The sequence below is a fragment of the Hemicordylus capensis genome, chromosome 1 (assembly GCF_027244095.1).
Source record: "Hemicordylus capensis ecotype Gifberg chromosome 1, rHemCap1.1.pri, whole genome shotgun sequence".
In the NCBI taxonomy this organism is placed as follows: Eukaryota; Metazoa; Chordata; class Lepidosauria; order Squamata; family Cordylidae; genus Hemicordylus; species Hemicordylus capensis.
Genome location: NC_069657.1, coordinates 194,988,563 through 195,014,109, shown reverse-complemented (window position 1 = coordinate 195,014,109; position 25,547 = coordinate 194,988,563). Strand labels below are relative to the sequence as shown.

Genomic DNA, 25,547 nt, shown 5'->3' with positions numbered 1-25,547 from the left:
TGGAGGAAAATAACTTTCTCCTCCACAGAAGAAGAAATTGAAGTGTCATATAAAGTCTCAACAAGATGTTATTTATGAGCTATAATTTAATGATTCCCTGCGGCTTAAAGCCATATAAAGTTTTTAATGGGCTGAAGTGCCTTTAAGGGGGATTTTGTATCATGGAATGCCATGGCAGTTTTCACCTTCCTAGCCTGACACCATCTCACGGCTAAACAAGAACAGAGGAGTTGGTTCTTGCTCTTTAGGTTTTCATTTGGTGATTTTGCAGACACCCTTAGAAGGTTATTTTTAGTACAGCTAACATGGCCACAATTCATAACAAAGAAAATGTTTGAAAGCATTGTGATCAGCCAGTTGCATATCGAACAGTCACATCTTTACATTAATATAGCCATCCCAACAAGTATAAACAGAGCAGAGCTATTTATGTTACTAACAAATATAAGATCTGACTGTTATCACTGCAGAGCAATTTATCCATAACATTAAAAAAGTCTATGAAACATATAAGCTTGACTTAGAATGAAAATGTTTTTCTTTTAGTTGTTAAATAAAACCCTCATCTCTGATGGATAATAAACATTGCACATTCTGGTGCTGTTTTGACAGTGTCAGTTTTCAAAGAATTCACATACAGTGAAGAAGCACAAAAGTTGACCATAATTTCTAATTACACTGCCCTATGGGACACAGTAAAATAAATTCTACAATTAGCTTTGAGGGTATGTTTTGAGGGTTCTCTGCCTTTGATTTTCTTTAATCTAAGCACTATGAATTAAAGCACCACTTTAATCTAAGCACTATGAATCAAACTAGGTATAAGGGAAAGCAAAATATGAGAGCAAAGTTACAAATGCAGCAGTGATATCATCTAAAATTTAAAATAAAATCAGTATTATGATACTTGCCTTTGATCCCTGAACTCCTTCAGGCCCTTGATCTCCAGGCAATCCTTGGGGACCCTGTTAAAACATGACTTGGTAAGAATATTTTAGAGTTTTAAGGTAAAGATGTTCGGATAAGCAAGTGTATGATTCATGCATTGCAATCAAAACATACAATTGTATATTCATTGGTAATGATCATATTTGGCTATATTCTCGAAAACTGATTACATGCCTACTGAAGTGATACCTACCACCTAGCCATGCCTGGTGATAGTTTCTGGATCCGTCTCTCCTAGTCTGTGAGTCCATAAATAATTTATCTTGACTTGAGAATGGCTGTTAATGGATGCCAACAATTGTGGAGTCCTTAACAAGACCAGTCTATTTGTATTGATTAGATTGCTGCTGTGGGCTTGGGTTAAAACCACTGAAAAACAGGAAAGCAACATCTTCCTGGTGAAAGAAAGAAGTGTTTGGGAGGGTACACCCAATGGAGAAAGCAAAGAAAGAATCCATAGAGATGGGGAACCCACTGGGGAAGATACAATGAGGTGGGATGGGACTAGGCCGGTTTACATTTCCCTCAGTTAGTGCTCTTTTTAGACAATTTGTGGAAACTATGATTGGATTAACCTTTTAAATTCAAGTGTTAGTACCTCCCATGAGAAATAGAAGCATGGATTATTGAAGCTAGTTTTTGATAACAGAGCTAGGCTGTTTTCACTGGTTTTAGGAATTGTTTTGGCAAGCTTTTTAAAAACAAGTATAGCCTTTGGCTGAATTCACAATATTGGCGCACCTGAGGTTTCCACCCACCCCGGAAACACCCTTGGATTGCAATCCTATGCATACTTAAATGGGCATAAGCTCCACTGAACACAGAGAGACTTCTGATTGCAGAGCATTGTTTTGTTTCCAAATACAATTTAAAATGCTGGTTATTACCTTTAAAACCCTAAATGATTTCGGCCCAAAATACCCAATAGATCACTTTCTGCCAGCTGAACCTGCTTGCCTGACAAGATCTGTCAGACGGGCTTTGCTCCATGTGCCAACTCCTGGTGAAGCACATTTGTCATACACATGGGACACGGCCTTCTTGGTGATAGCCCCCAGACTGTGGAACTCCCATCCAGGAGAGATTCATACTACTCCATTAGTCCTGGTTATTTTGAGGCATTTGATGACTGCCCTTTTCATCCGAACTTTTGACTTACAGGACTGTGAAGTTATTGCCTATGACTGATTTTATTGCTGCTGCTGTTTTTAACTGCTTGAATTGTACAATTTTATTAAGTTTTGTTTTGATATGAAGTTTTCATATTTTTGTACATTGTTCTGGGGTTCTAGGATGAAGAGTGGTATAAAAATGTGAAAATAAATAAATTCAGTTTATGAAAACCCTTTCCACACATGAGTTTGAAATCCCTATGTGGAAGTTATTTTCATGTAGGAAAATGTGTACACCATTAGTTGTGAAGTGTGGCATGAATGTTTATTTTGCCATGAGCATATGGATTGAGAATCTCCTTTGGTTTCCTGCTGTAGATATTTGTGGCAAAATAAACTTGCACTGTACTTCGCAATTATGGTTCATGGTCCTCCCAACACGGGAATGATCTATGTGTAAAAAAAACATAATCACATAGGCAGGGGTGGGGAACCTTGGCACTCCAGCTGTTTTTGGACTACAACTCCCATAATCCCCAGCCACAGAGGCCAATAGCTAGGGATTATGGGAATTGTAGGCCAACATCTGCAGGAGTGCCAAGGTTCCCCATCCCTGACATAGGGTAACATCCATACCAGTACTTCCATGAACATAAGCTGTTCCATTCACACAAATTGGGAAGGGTGATTTGCCAGTCCCCCATTTGCTCTGCAGCTGACTGTGTTCCCCCCGAAATGTCCTTGAGGGTTGGGAGGCCATCAATTTTTTTGAGGGGACAAGAGGAAGCAGAGGAAAGAGAGGATCACTTGTGTGAGTAGAGCTTTTCTATTTGCAAAGGTAATAGTTTGGTTGCTAGCCATTGTGTGTGACATGGTCCACAGTTTCAGGTAACTATTGCTCACCAATGGTGCTGAGATGTAGGTTGGCATGACTGTCAAATGCTACTTGAGTAAAACTGGATGAACAATTTTGCTTTAGAAAGATAGCTAAAGCACTTTCATTATCTTACCTGAAGACCTCGGAGACCTCTTGGACCACCAGGACCTTCTGGACCCTGAATGATAAGAGGGAAAATTAACCCACGTAATCTGTCGTTTAAAAGCATTCGGATACAACATAAAATACAGCAACTCTAAATAGGCAACAACTAGCAAGAAAATGCATTGAACATGTTGTAACTGAAAAACAGACAGAAATGTTAACGATATTTAAAATCCAGATTCTATGATTATGCTGACAACACACACCCCCACTGCAAAATGACCCCACCTTTAGCAAGCTTCCCTCCCTCATCATATAGAGATTGCACTACTGCTGAGGGATTTGGTCTAACAGCTCTGTTATATATGCTGCTGCCGATTGTTTGCACAAGTAATTTTACTAGTAATTTCCTCCTTTGCAGTTAACTGTGAGATAGTTACTTACTCTGTCACCTTTTATTCCTGGTGTTCCGCATTCTCCTCTTTCACCCTTAGATTAAAACAACAACATAAAAAAAAGCATAGCTATACAGTTATATGATATCTCTGCATTTTATTTATTTGCAAATGTTCTCTCCAGTGTTTTCTCCCATTCCCATTTCAGTTATAGTCTGTTACTGAAATATATTTTAGATGCTACTACCTTAACTCCACCAAATAAACACGGCTATATTGGGTGTTGTAACAAGTTGATCAAAGAAGGTGAAAAATCCATACCTTTTCTCCTTTGTATCCCGACTTCCCCTAGAGAGAGGAGAGAAAGAGAGCTAGTACTGCTGCTGATTAGCAAAGATATTTGGGACCAGCAGAAAGGAAATATTTATTTATCAAAACTTACTAGGGATGTGCACGAATCATGATTCATGCATCAATTTGTAGCACAGACTTGGCAGCTTTAAAAGTGAGGAGAGCAGGTCCATACCTGCTCATCTGTCACTCTACACAGCTTCCTGCTGTGGCAGAGCACACACACCCCTCCCCAGCTGCACTTGCATGCTGGCAGCATGCACAGGCCTTGTGTGCATGTGGAGCGGCCATTTGCGTGGTCAGCAATGCTGACCACGCAAATGGCTGCTGTGCATGAATGGAGGCCATGTACACAGCACATGAGGGCAGCTGGGGTGTGTGCCACCACAACAGGAAGCTGCGTGGAGTGGAGGAGGAGCAGGTTTGGACGTACTCTCCTTACTTTTAAAGGTGCCAAATTTGTTCGACAAATCAGTGCATGAATCCCTAAACTTATTCTGATCTCCCTAAAATTTATTCTGATGTCTCCTGGCACTGCAGAAGTCCACTGAGTATCACCGTTAGTGCTACTGTTTGACCATTCCAGTCCTGGCACACGTTATGTAGAGTTTTAAAATGCTAAGTGGCTTGTTTGGTTTGGAAGTCTGTTCTAACAGCTGATGATGTGGAAATACATTTAAAAGGAAGTGTTTATATATGACTTTAGCGAGGTGGAAGCAAGCATGGCAGCAGCGGCTCCCACTTTGCTAAATTGCTGTTCAGTGAGACTTACATTTCTTGTTTTTAATTAATTGTAGAGACAAGTTGTATTCATCATAGTTTGTGTGTACAGTTGGAAGAACATAGGTACAGTATTTTCCTCAAGCAAATGAACAGAGAATAGAAGATATCAAAAATGTTACCTCTGTTCCATCTCTTCCTGGAATTCCATTTAAGCCTGGTTCCCCCTAGAAATATAAGAGTATTTTAAATGGACTAATTGAACACTTCTATCTGTATTTACTTGAAAGCAAAAGCTACTGCATCAGAAGGGCTGATTCCCAAGCAAGCGTGTTCACAATTACAGCCTCAAGAAATAAATCTTATTACTTTACAGTGCAATACAGAAAATATAATTTTAAATCAGTCAACACTTTGCCCTTCACTTAAGATCTGTTTTCCTCAAACCAAAAAGGGAAGATGGAATTTCTAATCTAGTCTACTTCCATCTTCCAGTTCAACATAAAGCACTGGTGATTAAAAACATTCATAAATTTGTCTTATGGTTTTAATTTAGAATGGCTTATGCATTCTCAGCTACTGTGTTATGTGGTGACTAACATGCTTTGATTTCAAACACTCTCCCTTCTGAATTACTAATCCTAAACAATGGCCATTTTAATCAGGCCTCACATGTCATGTTACCTTTGTTCCCTTTGGCCCAGGAGCTCCATCATCACCGGGGCGGCCCTTTTTACCCTGAAAACAGCAAAGGTCAGACAAACCATACAGAGAGGTTAATGTTCTAAGAGAACCCTATGTTCCAAATTCTTTGATTAGTTGCTCTTTTATTTTAACACCTTGATATATTTTGTGTCGTTAAGAAAATTATTAGATGAAATGGTCAGGGCGAAAGGGGATCAAATTCTCAGGATGCATATTTTTTCACATTTGAAGCTTCAAGCAGTTCCTCCGTAATTGGATTGTCATGAGAATGTAAGCATTTTTTGGAATGCTCATTTGCAGTCTTCCTGGACATTAGACATATGGGTGCCATTCTCACAGCTTTCAGACAGCTTGACAGGCAGATAAGATTATTTTCATGAACACTTTCTTAATCCCTTTCTTCTAAACCCAGCATGGATTTCTTCTAAAGCAAAACGGGCGAGAAGGAACATGCTTGGATATTTTGGCAGAATTAAAAAAACAAAAACAAAAAACCCCTACTTCTTTGTCCTGAGATTTTATGCTTTTAACACCCCACCCCCAAAGGTCCATGTTTTTAATGTCATTATGTTTGGGACCAAACTACTGCCCAGAGCTCTGGATGGGGCGGTTTATAAATGTCATAAAATAAATAAACAAACAAATAAATATACAAACAAACAAACAAACAAAATGACATGCCTGAGTTGGAATGTATGAGAGAAACATCTAGGTATAAGGAAGGCTGACACTAAGGTTGCATTCTATCCCAACAGCACCAATGGGAGCTCCCTCCACCGCAAGTTAAATAGCAGCTGGATCATCCCCTCTGCAGATTTGGACCACAGTGAGGGTGGGTGGTAGGGGGTGTGACTCATACTCTCCATGGTTGTGATCTGTAGGAGTGTTGATCTGACCATTATTTAACACGGAATAAAGCTCCCATTGGCATCAGTGGGATAGGATGCAGCCTCAGTGCCAGTCTTCCATATATCTATGGATTTTTATGCATTCCAACTCAGGAACAGCCTTTTTATGTGTTAGAACTGACTCACAAGAAACAACCTGCATTTGGGTATGCTTGAAAATCAATATACAAGTCAACTGTACCACTACAACAATTGGGGAATAATCAATAGGTGTACTGAAGGACTGAGGTAAAATTGGAATATAGGAAGCTTCCATATACCGGGTCAGACCATGGGTCCATCTAGCTCAGTAAATGTCTACACAGACTGGCAGTGGCTTCTCCAAGGTTGCAGGCAGGAATCTCTCTCAGCCCTATCTTGGAGATGCTGCCAGGGAGAGAACTTGGAACCTAGATGCTCTTCCCAGAGCAGCTCCATCCCCTACGGGGAATATCTTACAGTGCTCACACATGTAGTCTCCCATTCATATGCAACCAGGGCAGATCCTGCTTAGCAAAGGGGACAAGTCATGCTTGTTACCACAAGACCAGCTCTCCTGCACTGGCTGAAACCACAACAAAGCACATGCATTAGGAGCCTCTGCAGGGACCTAACAAGGCATCCGTGCGCGCGCGCACACACACCCACACACACCCAATCCTCCACCAACATGTGCTGTTGTGCATCAGAAGGCAAAGCTTCCTAGCTGTGCCCATAGTCTGAAAGCACTCTGCAAGAGAGGAAACAGGTTGCTGAGGGTGAGAGACATGTTCCCTCTCTTACAAAGAACTGCTTGAGTACATGGAGAGCTGGGACATTTTGCCCTCTGGTGCAACAGTGCATGTGGAGGAGAGCGGGTGGAGTTATGTGCAGGTCCCTGTTGCATCCCCAGCTACACTCACAAGGATGTAGGGATGTAAAACAAGTATATTCATGCAAATATGAATTAGCAGGAACATTTCAACATGCAACATAACATATTTCCATTCCAGATGTTTCTGGGAAGGGCGCCCTTGCCCAGAAGTATCTCCCCTCTCACCCCCCACCCACTCCAAGACCCCAACTCACAGCATAGCGTGAGAACTCAGTTGACTCAGTTGACCTGTTGTTCTCGCTCACACATTTGTGGCCTGGGCGTGTGTGTGTAGTTGGCAATGACAACCCAGCAAGGGAGGCATGTGCTGGCCAGCTGGCTCACTATAGTCGTGCCGGCTGGGTTGGCCGCTGTGCTGTGCCTCTGGTTGTCATGGCCACGGCGGAGCCTCTGAGTGGGACGGGAGATTAAGTGCCTCAGTGGCTGCTGCTGTGGCTGCCTGCTCACTTGCTGGGCCGCTGAGAACACCCAGCCAGCCTCACCCTAACTAGAACCCTGCCCTGCTCAGTGCTCATGCGCCGCAGCACCGCTCCCTCGTGCCATGTGCTGGCTCATGAGACGCTTCATGAGTGCATCATGTGCTCACTCATAATGTGCCAGTGCGCTATTGGCTGGTGGGGGAGTGACTCAGGCTGCTCCTACTCACCCAGCCAGGCACAGGTGGCCGGCACAGCTAGCCGTGCATGGCCCTCAGCCAGACTCTGGCCATGCGCAAGAGGAGATCAGGCAGTGGCAACACAGTGTGGCCACCCAGTCCTGGGACATTTTAAAGACAATTCGGGGGGGGGCAGTGGGTGTGGGGGACTGGAATTCTGCCTGAAAGAATGGGGGGGGAGGGTACCACTGAAAAGTAACACTGTACTTTAAAAGAACTTTCAAAAACATTGGCGGGTTAGGGTTAGGGTTAGGCACTGTCGTGGATACTCTGTTATAAGTCACGTAAATCAGCTGGATTTCAGGTCTAATTTTAGATTCATTTTTGACATGCTGAAGTCACCACAGTGTGACTTAGCCATGCTTTCCCACACTGAACATTCCTGTTGAACATGTCTTCAAAGAATGATATCTAACACTTAACCACAGCCTGGCGATATTCAGCTTTTTACTTTGGACATGATCCAGAGCCCTTCTCCCAATGCGCTCTATGAAGCTGAGCTCTACAAGTACACAAGGCTTTGATAATTATTTGTGCATGATGAGCATTTTATCCATGTGTTGTGTCATGTCTCGGATCACAGCCATTATGTCTACATTTTATGAAATAGCAAGGCTGCCACCCAAAGCAATCCCTGCTCACAATGAAAATGAAGCATAAGAAGAAGGCAAATGAAAAGAAAAATGCTACTTACAGCAGGACCAGGAAGGCCTCTTTCTCCTTTTTCACAGTTACATATAGGAGGCTGGGGACACTTCAAGCAAAAACAACAATACCAATTAATCAACTCAATCCATCCAGAAATATCTTAATCTCTTTTATTTTCTTATGCTATATTTCTTTAAATTCAAAAATGAAAACTTGAAACCACATTCTTTAGGTGCTTTGTGATAGTGAAACTGCAGTTTGCTCTCAATTATTTTTGCTTTGTTACCACATGTTCCAATTGTTTTTTCTGCAACATTATAAAAAATTTTTTCCTATCCAACATTCTTCTTCATACTTCAGCTTTCTAGATGGTGTGGAACTGCCTTAATAATTCAGGGTACCTGCAAGTTTCCTCCTTCAAGAGAGAAATGTACACATATTCCAATTTGGGACTTTTCTAGTAGTCAGGGTGTCCTGGAAGGACTGCTTATAGCAAACAAATATCTACATGGTTTATTGTGGTCTTTGCAATCTTTGATCAAGTAAATATCTGCATGATATGGAAGTATCCTAACCACTGGGATACCTGTGAGTTAGTGTTGGAGATGGAGTTCCAGTGCATCGCCCTTTTGCATCAACTATCCTAATGATCACTAGGGGCACTGGGAGCAGACAGAGGTAGCTAGTGAGGGTCTCCTTTACTTGTCCCTGCTTGCCTCTGCTCTATGACCCCTGCTTTGACTCCTCAGGTACTTCCTGTTGTAAGTCAGTCCTCTTCCTTTCCTCCTAGAGAGATGATGAAAACATCTCTCTCTCCCTACCTTTTCATCATGTAGCTGATAAATAGAATAGGTCTTTCCTATCTAAAATGCAAAGTAAAGGTAAAGTTGTGCAATCAAGCTGAATCTGGCAACCACAGGGCCATGTGATTTTCTTTGGTAGAATACAAGAGGGGTTTACCAATACCATTGCCATCTCCCATGCATTGAGAGCCAGCGTGGTGTAGTGGTTAGAGTGCTGGATCAGAACCGGGGAGACCCGAGTTCAAATCTCCATTCAGCCATGAAACTAGCTGGGTGACTCTGGGCCAGTCACTTCTCTCATCCTAACCTACTTCACAGGGTTGTTGTGAGGAGAAACCTAAGTATGTAGTACACTGTTCTGGGCTCCTTGGAGGAAGAGCGGGATATAAATGTAAAAACAATAATAATAATAATAATAATGAGATGATGCCTTTCAGCATCTTCCTATATCGCTGCTGCCCAGTATAGGTGTTTCCCATAGTCTGGGAAACATACCAGCAGGGATTCGGACCAGCAACCTCTTGCTCCCCAAACAAGTTACTTCCCCACTGCACCATTAGGTGGCTATCTCAAATGTACTTCATAAATAAATCAATTTACTTTATACTCTACAGTGATCTCCATGTGCGTTACTTAAATAGCTGCAACCACTAAACTCTGCACTCTGTAACTGGAGTGGTAGCTTCCTTGGTGCTTTGCGAAATAATCACAAACCCACAACAGTTAGTCCCCTATGTGTTTTTATATATAATATAGATTTATTTGTAATATTGCAGCAACTAGAAACTGCAAGGTGTACACCATGCAAAATACACATTGGTACTTTTTAGCAATGCCTGACATTTAGACATTGTCTGACATGTTCTTGCTCTTTAGAATTTTCAGTGAACAAAATAATGACAAGATAGTTCAGTAATTGAGTTGTTTAGTTGAATTTACAAGTTTGCAAGATAATTTACTTTTAAAATAATCCAATATTTTTCTACCCACAAATACTTACCCCTTCTTCTGCCAGAACTTTCTGTGGAGACAAATAATTCAAAGAAAATTAGAACTTATAGGTCATAAAGTATACTCTTAAGAAAAATAAAAAAGACTATTTTGCTAGCTGAAAGAATAAGCAATAAGATCCCAGACCTGAAACTTGTGATACCTGACCCCATCATTATTTTATTTTAATGTGCCTTTACAAGCAAAACAGATAGAAATTAACAGGCAAAATCAGCATGCTGAGAAGCTTCAGCTGTTGCTTATTGTCTATTATGCACAAAGGTTCTGCCCAAAAGAAGATGCTAACCTTTCTCCTAGGCTCATGATCCATCCAAAGAGCTTCCACAGGTACTCAAGCCATTTGACTAAGCATTAGTTGAAATAAACGGAAGTGTGTAATATGGTTGAGTCAGTGCTTCACGTTACCCGGAAGGGAGGTTGTGGTAGTATACAGAACCAATTGGTAGTAGACAGAACGAATGAATAACTAAATGAAACAAAGTGTTAAAAAGGAAGCTCAGTTTGTCTTGGAGCCCTGCCAGGGAAAAAAAAAGTGGCAGCCTGCTCACATTCCACATGGAAGGCACTATGGCAATGGATTCATTGCCTTGGAGAAGTATCACACTTGCAAAACAATGACCTTCAATGGCTTGGAAAATGTAGCGTGTTCACAACAGAAGCACAATCTCCAAGGAAGTCATCAGAGGAATAACAAAAACAAAGATGAATAAAGGTTCATTTGGTGTATAAAAAGTACAAGTGCTAGTGAAAAATAACCTTCTAGGCCTACCTAGCTCATGGCAAGAGACTGCTGCACAATGGATCTTAAGTACGTGCCACTAGCCATTTAGATTATTTCCATCGATGCCCCTCTTATCCCTTGACCTTTCCCCATATCCTGCACCAGCCACTGCCCCTGTTTTGTAATTCTGCCAGGGCGCTTTCCAGATTAGACCCTGCAACAGGGTCACGTTGGATCTCGGAATGTGTGTGCTTTCACACTTCCTGCGTTGTGACACCACAGTCTCTACACGGATAGCAGGGTGCCATTCACATTGCCAATGCCTTGTCTCGAATTTAATCGCTGCGACATAGAGCTAGGACATCGTTTATCTGGCGTAAGGAAGTTGCTGGTATTTTTGGGTTGTTAGTTGCTGTGAGACTGCTCCCCCTGGAGGTTTTACAGACAGGGCTTTCCCAACAAATCCTCTCCAGATTGGAGTGTGCCAGTCCACATATTTTCTGGATTTAACCCAACCTCCCTGCGGACTATCAGGGACCAGGACGGACAGGGCTTTGTTTTCCCCCGAAGGGAGGCTGTGAATTCTGGCTTAGCCTGAGGTATGTCGGACTTAAAATAATCCCCTGTTTCCAGCGGCTTTGGGGGAAAAAACCTTGATGTTTCTGCTAAGCTACGATGCTTGTCTTTGATGTGCATAGGGGAGCAGCCGAGGGCTATATGAATGTTCCACCTAATCCCCCGGATTAAACTGTCTTGAAACTGCTACGAAGTAGATTCGCTCCTCGGATACCCCACAGCATAAAGCCCGGTCTGTAAAACCTCCTGCTGTTTACATTTTCAATGCGACTTGCCTGAACGGAGGCATTTTGCTGCTGTTCTAGCAGCTAGTCTGGAAAGCGCCCAGGTCAAAGAGAAGAGGTGTTATATATGCTGCGAAGGAACCCGCAACCCCCAAATAACTCCAGAGGGACCTCCAGTAGGTGGTTGTGGGTTAAGTAAGAATTCACAACTGTGACATGTGAACAACGTTTTTTCCTTTGTAGGTTGAATTGTCTAGTGGGGTTTCAAAATGAATTGCAAACAGAAACAGACCAATTCTTCCCACATTCTGAAATTTAATGTAATACAGCCATGGTTCTCTTGGAAGAGATGGGCAGAGCTAGAATTAAAATCCGCAATGTCAAATGTAACTATTAATCTGTATCCTCATGTGCTCTTGGCAAGAATTACAAGAGAAACAAAAAGAGGATGTTTACAATGGGTTTTTGATGTCTTTGTCAGATGCTGTTCATATTGTATAATCAAACCTTAACAGCTCAGCACTGATTATGTGGCCGGAATTAAATTAAAGTGAATATAAGGTGTGCTTCATAAAAGCACAGGTGCCTAAACTTTGCTTATAACAAGCTACGGCAGCTTAAATAATGTGGAAACACTCAAATGTAATATGGGTTCTTCATCCAATGTCTCTGATTTGGTAGTCTCCTAAAGATGAATGTTAATCCAGATGCCTTTAAATAGAGCCTTTCTTCCTGTGAAATACAGAGATGGCTGAAGCAAAAGTGAGTGAGGAACTGGAAAAATAAACATGCTTTCAAGCTGACAACCTAATGATTGCATTCCAGCCAAAATTAACAAAGACCACTAAATATTCAAGCAACTTGTAATGCAGGAAAGTGGTTACTCCTTAAAAGCATCTAATTAACTGGCTTATTTTGATAACATCATTCTTTATAGCATCACTGCAAGCTTGTAGTGATATATTTTGGCCACCATTTTAAATTTCCTCCAGATGGCAGATGCCTCAATCTGAGGTGCTGTTCATGTGCTGGAGCTCACCATGTGTACTGTGTGATCTCTCCAAATGGTCTTTAATGAAGTGGTATAAGGTGAATTTAAAACAGTACATGCTTTTAGGAGGTGGGAGGGGAGGGGAGGTGGAGTGGAGTGGAGTGGAAGTAACAGGAAATTATAGCAAAGAGTTGACATTATTGCTCTTATACAAGCATAGTCCCTCCCACCTTCTTTACCACCGGTGAGATAAGCCGTTTACATTTTTTTAAAGCCAGCACAACTGAGAACCAGACTGAATATCAGATGAGCTAAGATTTTGCTTGGAGAAGGGATATCAGGGGGAATATTGGTGAATAACCTATATTAGATGGTGAGCCCTTTCGGGACAGGGGGGAGCCATGTTATTCCTTTTTCTATGTAACCTGCTTTGAGAACACTTACATTGAAAAGCAGGATATAAATTTGATAATGATAATAATGGCCGACATCCTAATGAAGTGCCCGTGGTCTTTGAACAGAGCTGCTGCTTCTACACCACAAACTAGCAGTGCTCCACAGTCGGCATGGTCTGTGTGTGTATGTGTGGTGTGCGTGGTTTTAGCCCATCTTCCCCATCTCTGAAGTGCTCCATATGATTAAGTGGAGTGCACAACTCTCAGGGACCCTCTTCCAAGTTGCAGGGAGAGTTTCTGCAGGTGGAGGAAATTGGCAACAATCACTCTGGTCTGTGTTGCCTTAGTCTGGAAAGCAGTAGCAGGACCTATGGAATGCCAGTATGTCATTAGAAGTGCTGGCACTCTGTTAGTCAGAATGTCAGATAATAATAATAATAATAATAATAATAATAATAATAATAAAAAATCGTCGTCGTCATCATCATACTGTAACATCAAAAACATAATATAATATTTTCAGCCTTCTGGAACCTGCTTTTATGGTTGCTATTTATGAGGGTCTTAAGGAGATAATTTTTATTCGATTCTCTTGGTTTCGCTTCCAAGAGTACCTCTCAGTTTCAGAGTATTTCCTTGCAGGTGGCATTGCCCATTAAGGCAAGGTGAAGCATCACCTCCGGTAGCAGATTATTGGGCCACCAGCAGGGCAGCAACATGCCTCCTGCCCTCCACTGCTTCCTCTCTCACCTCCACCAGAGGAGCAGTACTTCTCTTTCACTTCTTGCCTTTCTTCTCTTTGTTGCCCCCAACTGCATTGCTTTAGGATGCATTCACCCTCCTCTGCCCTCGCCCTCATGCGCTGCTGGGCTGATTATGAATTCTGCTTCCTCCCCCATTTCATAAGCCCAAAGGTGCAAGAGGGACGAAGTGGAGGAGGATGCATTCGGTGCAGTGGTGGCTATCACTGCTACAAAGAAGGAAGAGGAGATTAGTGAGTTAGTGCTTGTGTGCACATGTGCACACACAAAACAAAGTGATGGTTATTACTGCTGCCGCTTGAAAAGAAAGGAAAAGAGGAGAAGGAGGGCGGAATTTGACACCCTACTTCAGTTCTATAGAGGCCTTGGGCTGCTAATGGATGCAACAGCGGTACACCAAGGGCTATTCTAGAACCAGGTCCAGAGTCTTTGCCTTGGTCTACTTCTGATTGCTGTCCCTGCCATTGTGCACCCCAGTTCCGGTCTGCCACTGTCTCATCACTCTTGCCTCCCATCCTAGTTCCCACGCCAACCTTGACCTCCAAACCAGACCCAAACTCTGAACTGTGTGTGGTCCACTTAGCTTTCCTCAGGCCAGGTATGGATGCCCTGCCTTGAGACCCTGGAGACCCCACTGATGACCAGAGCAGACAGTTTGGGGCTAGTTGTACCAACATTCTAATGTACATAAATGTTATAATCCTTCTACTTACATAAGCTTGTATAAACAGCTGTTTTCTCTCTTCCCTCAGCTTTCTTCCTTCCACCCTTTGTATTTAGATTGTGAGCATGCAAGCAGGCACCTTTGTATTTAAAGTTTTGTACAGTGCCTAGCTATTTTAAGTGCATCATCATAAATTTTAAAAAGTATTATGATCCTTCCAGTAGTAACATAGTTCATTGTAACGTCTAAAGATACTGGCCCACATGTTGTGCAGTGTTAGGAGGGCAGAGTCTGCCTACCTGTGCTGCTGCAGGCTCTCAGTGGATCCACTCATGCTGCTGGGGCTTGCAATAAAGCCTGGATCATGTGAGGTATTTGCACAAGAGCAGAAATGCACAGCTGCCCATGCTCTGGAAGCGCTAGTTAGATTGGAAACAAACAACATGTTGCTGACAGTCAAGCAAGATGTTTGCAATCTAACTAGCACTTTTGGTGTGTGTGGACAGGCTATCTGAAGTATTTGTGATCTTGTGCAAATATCCAAAGCTGCCAGGTCTTTACTGTGAGCCTGCAGCAGTGCAAGTGGATCCACTGAGAGTCCACAGCAGCATGGGCGGGTTGGCTCTGCCCTCTTAATACCACAAAACATGTGGGCCCCTATTCACAAATCTTATCATTAAACCATCATTACATTAATGTATTATAATAATTATGTAATCATAATAGCATGTAAAGACAAATATAACATCTAGCCCAATTCAGACATTATGCTGTATGAGTGTACAGATGTCGTACATTTGTTTGTGTGAATGACTGTACCTGCGTCCATTTTAAAAGGGAACCTGGATACACGCCCTTCAAATGCATGGTACAGATAGGAAGCGTACTCCTGTAGCTGCATTCAACATAACATGTGAATGTTTGTACCCTAGTACAGATCTGTACCTGTGTACACTGTATACTCATTGTATGAGTGTTGAACATAACGTGTGAATGGGCCGACTATAAGTGCAGTATATGCTTTAGACAGCTCCCCCTGAAACTTTGGTCCCTACCATTTCCTTGAGGATTCTTTCCACGACTCCTTTCTCCTGCAGATTGAAGACAAACCTGGATGCTGGAACACTGGCCAGAAGGCGGAGCTTGGCTGCATTGGCCACCTCCTCAGCCACTCTGGTCATTCCGACTGTGAAGAACACAATACCTTGATGTTTAGCATCAGCAGTCGCTGAAAAAATGTCTGGGTTTCTTGGATGGTCCACTCCGTCTGTCAACAGCACAGCTACCTTCACACTCCCATGAGTCCCTTCAGTCATGTACAGCTGGGTGAGGTTGGTGATAGCATAAGTGGTGTAGGTACCGTGGCCTATGTATGTTATAGGAGCGATACGAGATTTAAAAGCGTCTGGGCCTTTCCAGTCTCTGAAGGTTTGCTCTATAAGGACAGTGCTGCTGTACTGAAGCAAGGCTGTCCTCCAGCTGAGGGTGCGGCCGGAGCTAAGTTGCAGTCCTTTTAGTCTGTCCACAATCTCTAAGACAAACTTCTTCTGCTGCTCATGGTTGAAGTCTTTGGCACTCTCTGAGCTATCCAGGAGGAAAGCCATTTCCAGAATGCAGTCTTCATCTAGAAAGAACGCATTGCCAGGTAAAAGTGGTTGCATTAGGTGAGTAGCACGGCCAACATCTATAACATCACTCATACTAGTTGTTCATTTGTACATAATTCAAGACTTCATATTTCAAGGTGGTAGAAAGCATGTTAGTTTTCTGTTGACTTTGTGAGCATCTTAGCAGCTTCCAAGAAGCTTTTAAAAAGTGGAATCTCTAGAAGACTTAATGTTCATTTTGAGGTCACATATGTTAATTTCTTAACATTCACTTTAATTTCACAGTTGTTCAATTAAAGGAGGGGAAAACAGGTTGCTCACCTGTTAACTATTGATCTGGTAGAGATCCGTTGATATCCATAAGAATGGGTAAAGCGTCTGCGCAAGACCCACTTGGTAACATGCCGCAGCTTGTTGCAGCGACCAAGCCCCACCTCCATGCCTTCAGCGTACTATTTAAAGGTGGGCTGGGTGCCATGTTCTTCAGTTCTTGGACGACCGCCATGGAGGACGATCATCCGGAATCAGGTGAGTTTATCATCAAAAGAGAATAGCTTGCACACTAAGTACACACATAGCATAGCACTACTGCAGAGGGGTGGTCCGGGTGTGTTTATGGATATCGATGGATCTCTATCAGATCAATAGTTACAGGTGAGCAACCTGTTTATCTGGATTGAGATCTGTCGACATCCATAAGAATGGGTGTTTAGCTAGCTCCCCAAAGGAGAAGGGTGCAGTAGTAGCTGTTGTAACATCTGCTTCAAAACACTTCTCCCGAAGCTTGCCTCTGCAGCAGAGCACACAACTATGGCGTAATGCTTAATGAAAGGTAACTCAGTAGACCAAGTTGCAGCTTTGCAGCTGTCCGTGAAGGTTACCCCCAATAGGTGTGCAGCTGAAGAAGCATAGGCACGAGTAGAATGGGCTTTGGTTGCTTCTGGCGACTGAACGTCCTGTTGCTTGTACATCAGCAGGATGAGTTCTACTAGCCAAGGACATCCTTTGTCTAGAAATACAGGAGCTCCTTGAAGTGCCTTTGTATGCTACAAATAGGCGTTTGGTGGACCTGAAGTCCTTAGTCCGATGTAGGTAGTACAGCAGCGCTCTTCGTACATCTAAGGAGTGCATTGCACTTTCTAATGGAGTTGTTGGATCTCTGAAGAACGTTGGTAGGACAATGTCCTGGTTGAGGTGGAAGGTGGATACTATTTTCGGTAGAAAATCTGGGTCCATGCGCATCAAGACTTTGTCTGGAGAGATCCTAGTGTATGGTAGATCTATTCTCAAGGCCGTTAATTCACTTACTCATTTGGCTGTAGTGATGGCCAACAGGAAGGCCATTTTCAGAGTCACCAGTTTGATGGAGGCCAAACTCATAGGTTCAAAGGGGGCCTTGGACAAAGATGAAAAGAACAGAGATATACTCCATGGCTCAATTGGTGTGTGAATTGGTGGGTACAGGTTTAAAAGACCCTTCAGGAAATCCTTACTTTTTGGATAGGAAAAAAGGGTTTCCCCCTCGTAACCTGGATGCCTAGAGGATAACGCAGCTAAATGCACCTTGAGAGAAATGTTGGCCAAACCTTGAGACTTCAGATCTGTAAGATATCGAATGTCAGTATGTTGGTGGGACATTGAGGGGTCTCCAGTCTTGAAGTCAATAAGACAGGCGTATTGAGAGTTGAAACTGCAGGTCGAGCGATCAGCATTGAAAGGGAGCGAGTCAGTGGCATCTCTTGACGTCAATCCATAGGAGTTTGCGAAGGAACCTCTCAATGCCGAACTTCAGGTGTCGATGCTGGTGAAGAATCTATCGGTGTTGGTGCTGGTGATAGAGATCGAGTCCTTGATGCCGTGGGTCTAGGTGTTGACACATGTTCGACATCGACAGACTCACTAGTTGCTAAATCCAATCCCTTCAATTTTGAAGCCTTCGACATCGACAGTTGTCGACTGCTGCTGAACGTCTGTAGGCTGGAGGGAGTCAGTGTCCTTTCTTTCATAAGATCCACTGTTTTAGGCATTTTTGATTTATGGGAAAACTGAGGATCCTCTGATTCCGAATGTCGCTTAGGTTTCAAACCCTCTGATGTTGAATGCGTGGATTTCGACAGACGTTTAGGGATATGGTATGAGGCCAACGCACTCAGAGTCAAAGGTTTCTGGATCGATGTAGATGCCTTTGTGGTTGATGCCGAAGCTAAAGGGTGGGGTTCTCCCGACATCGAGGGACTTAGCACCTCGTCATAAATGCGGCATGAAGCCGCAAAGCCCTTCCCCCCTTTGTTTGTTTCGAGGACAGGCAAATCTTGCAGGAGGAGACGTGTTTTTCTCCCAAACAGATTAAACACAAGTCATGCAGGTCCTTCGAAAGGAGTTTGGCATTATAGCCAGTACATCTTTTGAAGGTCCGTTTCTCCTCAGCCATGTCCGCATGATCCAAATCGTCGTCAAAGTCCATCCCAAATAGTCAAAATAACGCCAGCAAATTTAGGAAGCTGTTCCAATATAAAGGTCACCAGAGTAGTCATTAAGTTCCGTTCCTAGTTGAAGCCAATAATCAGTCCACTTTTCTTTTTTGTTTTAGATAAACTCACAGGAAGAACTAGTCCAACAAGGAGCGACAGCCCGTGGACTGCACGCAACGGCGGTCGGAAAAGAACTGAAGAACATAGTGTCCAGCCCACCTTTAAATAGCATGCTGAAGGCGTGAAGGCGGGGCTTGGTCACTGTGATGAGCTGCGGCATGCTACTGAGTGGGTCCTGCACAGGCTCATTACCCATTCTTATGGATCTTGGTGGATCTTAATCCAGATCCTTTGATTTACAGAGACAGTTATGGATGTGGGAGCTCCAACTGAGATCCAAAAAGTGAGGAAATTCAAGGGTCTGTGATGTTATAGCATGAGGGTATGAGATCTGATGTCCAGTTCGAGGTATTGCACAAGCCTACACATTCATAACTATAGAAACACAATTTGGCTAGGTCCCCCATGCTCTACCTGCATGGCCTGGTGGCAACAGCAAAAGCTGGAGATTAGTGTTACAGTAATGTTTAAGAAGAATTTGATAACTTGCCTCTGAGCATATGGTGAGTGCTGTTTTGTTATGGACAATACCTTTTAGGAAATAAATACTTTTGCTTGTTCTTTAGCTAAATAAACAAACATTTAGGAAAAGTTCATTTTATTTCACATATCTGACACTGAATCAATTCAAAAGCAACATAGCTTTTAGGAATCCTCTGATTCTGAAGAAGCTACCATTGATATAAGTGATTTGTGGATTTGTGGAGGAAGGGTGAAGGAAAATATACAAAAACATTTTGTGGTCCTGAATTTTTAAGGAGGGTGGACTTCTAGGTCTATTTCAATAAAAGCAAAGGATTGTGTGCAACTGTAATTGAACTCTGTGCATATCAAGCAACTCTGCATTTCATTGGTTAGTGATGGGAAGTGGGCAGAACTTAAGGAGGCAATAGATCAGGGGTGTGTAATTCAAATGCCCTTGTGGGCTAGAACCAACCATGATATGGTACGCAGAGGCCAAGGTCAATTTTCAGTGCATTATTACATTAAAATTAATTAACAATATTAATGAAAGCAATTATTAGCTCCTTGACGATCTTTCCCCTCAATAAAGAGACCCACAATTTTAACCACGATGGTGACCAGAAAACAGGCCCCTTCCCTGCTCACTCAGTTGGCCATCCAGAGTGCATGCCAGCCCCAGACAAATGCCAAGTCCTCTCCTCTCCCTAAATCACTGTTGCTTTCAGGCTACAATTCTAGGCATGCTTACCTGAGAGTAAGCCTCACTGGGTACCCCATGGAACTTGTTTCCAAGTAAATATGCATAGAACAGGGTGCAAGGCAGCTACCAAAGAGGATAGAGGATGTCCAGTGAAAGTGAACTGACCAAAAAAGTGACCCTCTGTCTTCTGGGGTGTGCTCTGCCTGTGCATGCCTGAAACTGCTGCCACTGTTTCAGCCCACAGCAGCAACTGGCTCATTCGCTCTTCAGTCCATCGCTGTCACATTAATCTCATCTGGTCTCAGATGTCCAACTGTATTGAGCCACTGCTGCTCATCAGTGGGACAAGCCAAGATATCTTCAGGGCTCCTGCTGTTGCTGCAGGATATTCCTACCTGGGGCCCAACAAAAAAGTAGAAGTATAGGACCATTGGTCCATCTGGTTCAGTATTGTCTATTCAAACTGGCAGCAGCTTCTCCAAGGTTTTAGACAGGCGTCTGTCTCAGTCCTGTCTTGGAGGTGCCGGGGAGGGGACTTGGAACCTTCTGCACACAAGCATGCAGATGCTCTTCCTAGAGGAGCTTCATCATCTTACAGTGCTCACATGTAGTATCCCATTCAAATGCACACCAGGGCAGACCCTGCTTAGAAGAGGGGACAATTCATGCTCACTACTACAAGACCAGCTCTCCTCCCTAGTGGGCTGGATCTGGCCCCCTGGCCTTATGTCGTGTGGGCCTGCTGTACAGTCTCATGGTCCTCTGGCATGTTCAGATGAAAGTTCTCATCAGAAGGCTCTACATAAACAGAAGGGCTGGAATCTAATGAATCATTCAACTAGTTATGTGAGCCCATGGTGGCTCTGAATTTGTGTTTCTCATACTGCACACCAACACCCCTCCGTTATCGCAGAGCAAGCCATGAATTTGTCTGTGGGAGGTCTTTTCTGTTCAAAGAAAAAAGTCAGACATTCCACTGGGCCCGAGTTAACTCTTGGACATGTCTACAGTAGTCATTTAAATTCTGGTCAACATTGACAAGCACATAGGAGAAAGAACCAGAAAGAAACCACCTTCTGCAAAAGGCTAATTTAAAAATGTGTTGCATGGTACCCCGAAGACCTCTTCCAGTCCAACGGATTGAGCTCATGTAAAAAAAAGGGAGGAACTGGCATAGTTATAAAATTATAAAAGAATTATCTTCACCATCTTTTTGGTAGACATTACAGACTCTTGCATAGCCTAGATATTTCAAAGCAACAACTCACCTCCTGAAAGTGAAAACAAATTCCAGCATCAGACATTACATTGTAAAATAAACTGTTAAAATACAAATAGTCACCTTGGTGACTTGAACTGGCATATTTTTCTACTGCATTTGATAGGAAAGGTTTGGACTTCTGTTTTCTTACGCCATTTCTTTTTTCTTCATGGGTGTTCTGTGCCAAAAGCACATGGTTCAGCAGTAACAAAAGACGCCATAATCTGAAGAACATGGTATGCTTTGTTTTTCCAAATGACACAAGAAGAAATGGTGTTCGCAAAAAGCTGATTTTGTACTTGCAAAGAGAATGAAACACAGATCGCCTTTGTTAACAACATAGCCAAAGTATGTGTACATACTTTACAGAGCAGTAATTCAAGCTTCTCACAGTAAACTATGCAATCAATTTATCCAGCATTTCCTGGCAAATTAGACATTTAGCAGTCACACTGATAGCATCACATACGTTAATAGTTTCTGCAGTAATTTACTAAGCTTAACCTTTTATAACTTAATATTTGAATTGCTTTTTGATATCCTATCCTGGAGGAAAGGATAGGCTATAAATTTGCCAAATAAAATATTAAACTATAATTTCTAAGAGGAACTCAGGACAAATTTGTGAAGTTTTATTTTGTCTTCAGTAGACTGGAAGCTTTCAGGCACAATTTGTACAATGCCAAGTTTTCGAGCATTTTATAAAGAATAAACATTGTTATTGTTATTGTTATCACTGCAACAGCTCTGCAAGATACATGAGGCTGAGAGATAGTGACTTGCTCAAAACCACTCAGAGAGTTTCCTGGCTGACCAAAGATTTCAATTCTGGGTCCAGGAAGTACAGTATTCTAGGCACTGTAACACTCACTTATTTTCATATTGCCAAACACTCTAAATGGAAAGAAAGAAAGAAAGAAAGAAAGAAAGAAAGAAAGAAAGAAAGAAAGAAAGAAAGAAAGAAAGAAAGAAAGAAAGATGTTCAATTATTAAGGTTCTAGAGTATGTGTGAGAGGCAGGTGGGCACAATTCTGAGGCTATTCATACTTGCCTTCAATCAGATGAGATTTTAGCCCTGGTTTAAGCTTGCACTACATCTATAGCCACAATTCAATAAGGTCGTCCAACTACATCTGCACATGCATTTGTATATGTCTGATATAAAATGCATGCATTATGTATAGACACATCCATAAAAGGCCTGGCAATGTTAATTAAACGATGAATGATAAGTACCTGAATTAATGATAGTAATTTTGATGGTAGATTTCCCCCCCAGAGAGCTGTTTCTAAACACAAACGACATGTACGCAAGAAATATAAACAGGTGTCTTTGCCTCTGTCCGTCAATTACAGTTTTACAGCTTCCCTTGCTGTCTGTCTGTGTATTTTGCAGTTTGCTGACAAGAGTTTCTCAATCCCACCATAACACTCTACATGCACAGTCCCAGCAAAACCCAGGTTAAGAGCCTGTCACATGAGAAAAGTTAGCAACAATAAATCTCACTGGACACATAAATTGACTTCATGTCTTTTGTGTAATGGTTTCAGACATTCTGCTCTCAGGGCAAAAGGAATGACTAATAAAAACCTACAGAAATCCAGCTTCCAATTAAATGCTGGTGCCTATAAAAGGCATATTAATTAATCTTATTCTTAACCTTAATAACATGCATCTTGTACTCAAACCTTAGAGGAAAGGGACTCTTACCTCTGTCTGGATTAATGAAATCAAGGATGAGTGCTGCGTCTGGGAAACAGAGTTTCTGCCTGATGTTGCTGCCTTGGCTAGTACCGGCTAAAATCCCTTCACTCTAGCAATGAAGACGGGAGAGGCTGGGAGGGGGATCAGTAGAAAGGAGAAAGTGGGACAAAGAAAATGGACCACTCCCTCAATCAACTAGACCCACCCAAAGCTCCATCCACATTGAATCAAATTTGCTTGCAAGCACATTTATTCAAACTTCTTCACTGATGCTGAGACTAAGTAAATGTGTAATTACTGGCAATAGTCCTAAGGCTCTGTTTTTCCTCTGATGATTGTAACAAATGCGTTTAACTTCTTGGGGTTTGGGGAGCTTGTATGTTTATGTTTCAGCTGTGGTGAATGTTGTAGACAACCATTTTTCTCTCTAGCATAAAATGAGAAACGTTGGGAAACAAAGGCTGATGTCTAATGTGCACCGCTCTGGGCTCCTTGCAGGGGCGTAGCAAGGTTGGAGTGGGCCCAGAGACGAGATTTTAAAATGGGCCCCCCCACTCAAAGTCCAGGGCCTCCGCACACCCCAGGCCCCCAAGGATTTAAGTCTGATATTCCAAAATAAGTATGCTGCCTGGAAATACATTTCACTGAATACACACACGCACACATCACAATATATAGTGATATACATTGAGTACTATACATTTGTTTTACTTTTAATGCCTAGAACACACTAGAAAGATGAATGATTAAAATGGCCCCCTCGCTGCAGATTAGCAAAGGAGACTTTCAACCATGCAGGGTGAGCCTATGTTTGTTTTCTCAGAATTCTGAACAAATTCAGTCAAGTTCGATTCCAGGAGGTTTTTCACAGGAGGCTTTTAAAGCCCTTTAAGACACATCTCCTCTGGAATAGAGGTGCTGCATTCACATGTTGGCGAGATTTACCCTGAAGTCCCTGCAAGTTATTGGGGAGCAGTTCACACACAAGAAAAATAAAATAAAATAAAAGCACAAGACATGCTTCACAGTTCTCACTCAGACCTTCTGGGTTGCAAAACAACTTGAACATAAGTGCATTTATGAATGAATGAATGAATGAATGAATAAAATAAATATAATACTGTTTCTTCCAGAAGTTTTTGTAATTTTTTGCCATGAAACAAGCCACTTATAGGACTTTTTAGATAGTTTTTTTAAAGCCAACAAATTTTCCAAGCTGTTTAAAAATAAATATTCAGAGACTTCTCAGTCCCTCCCCCCCCCATATCCAAGCCCTATGGCAAGCAGATGCCTATATATGGGGGGGGGGGGAGGAAGGTAACCACAAAAAGGAGTTCACACTCTACCTGGCAGCAGGGGGTCTTCTGCTGCAGAGAACAGTGGAGGCCTCTCTGGCTGCCTCCTCCTTCCTGGCTGGCTCGGGCCCTACTGCAGTTCAGGCTTCACAGAGGCCTACACCAGGCCTCCGTGGAAGCCCCGCCCACCCGCCGATCAGCTGAGAGGCGGGAGAAAAGCAGCTCTTGGCAGCTTGTCTGCTGCTCGATTGCTGGCCAGGAGAACAAGCTGGAGAGACGGCGAACAGGGCAAGTGGCTGAGGGGCCTTGGGGCTGGGCAGGGGGCCATGGGGAGTCACATGAGGTGCCTCTGCGGGGCCCCCCAAGGCAGTGGGGCCCCCAGACAACTGTCTCCCCCTGCCCTATCGTTGTTACGCGCCTGGCTCCTTGGAGGAAGAGCGGGATATAAATGTAAAAACAAATAAAATAAATAAATAATGTATGAATGGAAATGTCAAACGTGCCTGTGCTCCATTTTGGTTGTGTGAGTTTGAAGTCATTATAGCAAAACTAACATCAAAAAATAATTCCTAAGTAGAAATCCTGGTAAATTTGTCTTATTCCAGGTGGGATTCCTGTGTCTTTAAATAGCTGCAAAAAAATGGAGAATAGCTGCCCGTTCAGCATTATGATGGAGAAGCTCTAAAACTGGTTCTCAGAGCTGCCACATGACTGAGGTCTGAACGAGTCGCTTGCAGGCACATCACTGGAGCATCAATGACAGTTTCTCCTACAGCAATTCCATTGATTTCTAAATACAGACAATGTCTCAGAGCCCCTTTGGTACATCGAGAGACGTACATCTGTGTCCTGGGGCATTCTAATTTTATTTCATAAGAGTAACTCCTCACATTGTGAAGGAAATCACTTTTGAAACTTCCCATATGTGGCTTGGCAAGTGGCAGAAAGGAAAGTGGTTTAATAAACAGAGAGACAGAACTATATTGGTTTATGAGATGCTCACAGCTTGGGCCTCCATATCACAGCCATGTGCTTTAATTCAGAGGGGAACTACATGTTATAACTGCAGTTGTTTGTACTTTTCCCACCATGGAACTAATACCACCCAGAAACGCCACTTTGGGGCAGTATACAAATGTGCTAAAATAAAATAAATAATAGCATCTTGGGAAGTGATTTTAATTTGGAAAGTGGGAGAGGAGAAAAGTTAACATTCACTCAAAATCATAATCTTTAAATGATTCACTAGCATCACCCTGGCTGCTATTCAATAAGGCTATTCTCATGATCATAATCCCCAGGGGCTAGGGCGGATGAGGGGGGTGGGGGAAGGCAGGGTTGGACCTACCTTCCCCCAGACAATGGTCACTGTTTTCTTTGGTGTGCTGCTGCGTGCCTACACTATCCATGCTGCTCCCAACAGTGTGGATCATTGGAGGCCGGTAAAATGGGTCCCGGCCTCCAGGAATCCCATAATGTACTGTACAATGAGTACAATCA

The 25,547-nt window shown here is 42.7% G+C and overlaps 1 protein-coding gene across 11 annotated transcripts in view; it reads right to left on the bottom strand.

Annotated features, from left to right (window-relative positions):
- LOC128339600 (collagen alpha-1(XXVIII) chain-like) overlaps window positions 1–24,193 on the bottom strand; it is a 78,091-nt gene extending 53,898 nt beyond the window's left edge. For 6 of the 11 annotated variants that reach the window (XR_008313113.1, XM_053283786.1, XM_053283789.1 and 3 more), the window contains exons 1-13: window positions 24,099–24,193; window positions 22,759–22,883; window positions 22,284–22,336; window positions 21,129–21,345; window positions 15,479–16,047; window positions 10,081–10,101; window positions 8,324–8,383; window positions 5,193–5,246; window positions 4,691–4,735; window positions 3,759–3,785; window positions 3,487–3,531; window positions 3,071–3,115; window positions 912–965 (exon numbers count right to left, since the gene is read on the bottom strand). Coding sequence is in view for 10 of the 11 variants with exons in the window: in XM_053283786.1 (XP_053139761.1) it covers window positions 912–965; window positions 3,071–3,115; window positions 3,487–3,531; window positions 3,759–3,785; window positions 4,691–4,735; window positions 5,193–5,246; window positions 8,324–8,383; window positions 10,081–10,101; window positions 15,479–16,047; window positions 21,129–21,282 (1,074 nt within the window). In the remaining variant the exon portion in view is untranslated. Of the gene's footprint in view, window positions 1–911; window positions 966–3,070; window positions 3,116–3,486; window positions 3,532–3,758; window positions 3,786–4,690; window positions 4,736–5,192; window positions 5,247–8,323; window positions 8,384–10,080; window positions 10,102–10,377; window positions 10,558–15,478; window positions 16,048–21,128; window positions 21,346–22,283; window positions 22,337–22,758; window positions 22,884–24,098 lie in introns of those variants that run through there. The other 5 variants (XM_053283792.1, XM_053283795.1, XM_053283787.1 and 2 more) reach the window with 5 other exon arrangements.
- Between the last annotated feature and the right edge of the window lie 1,354 nt (window positions 24,194–25,547).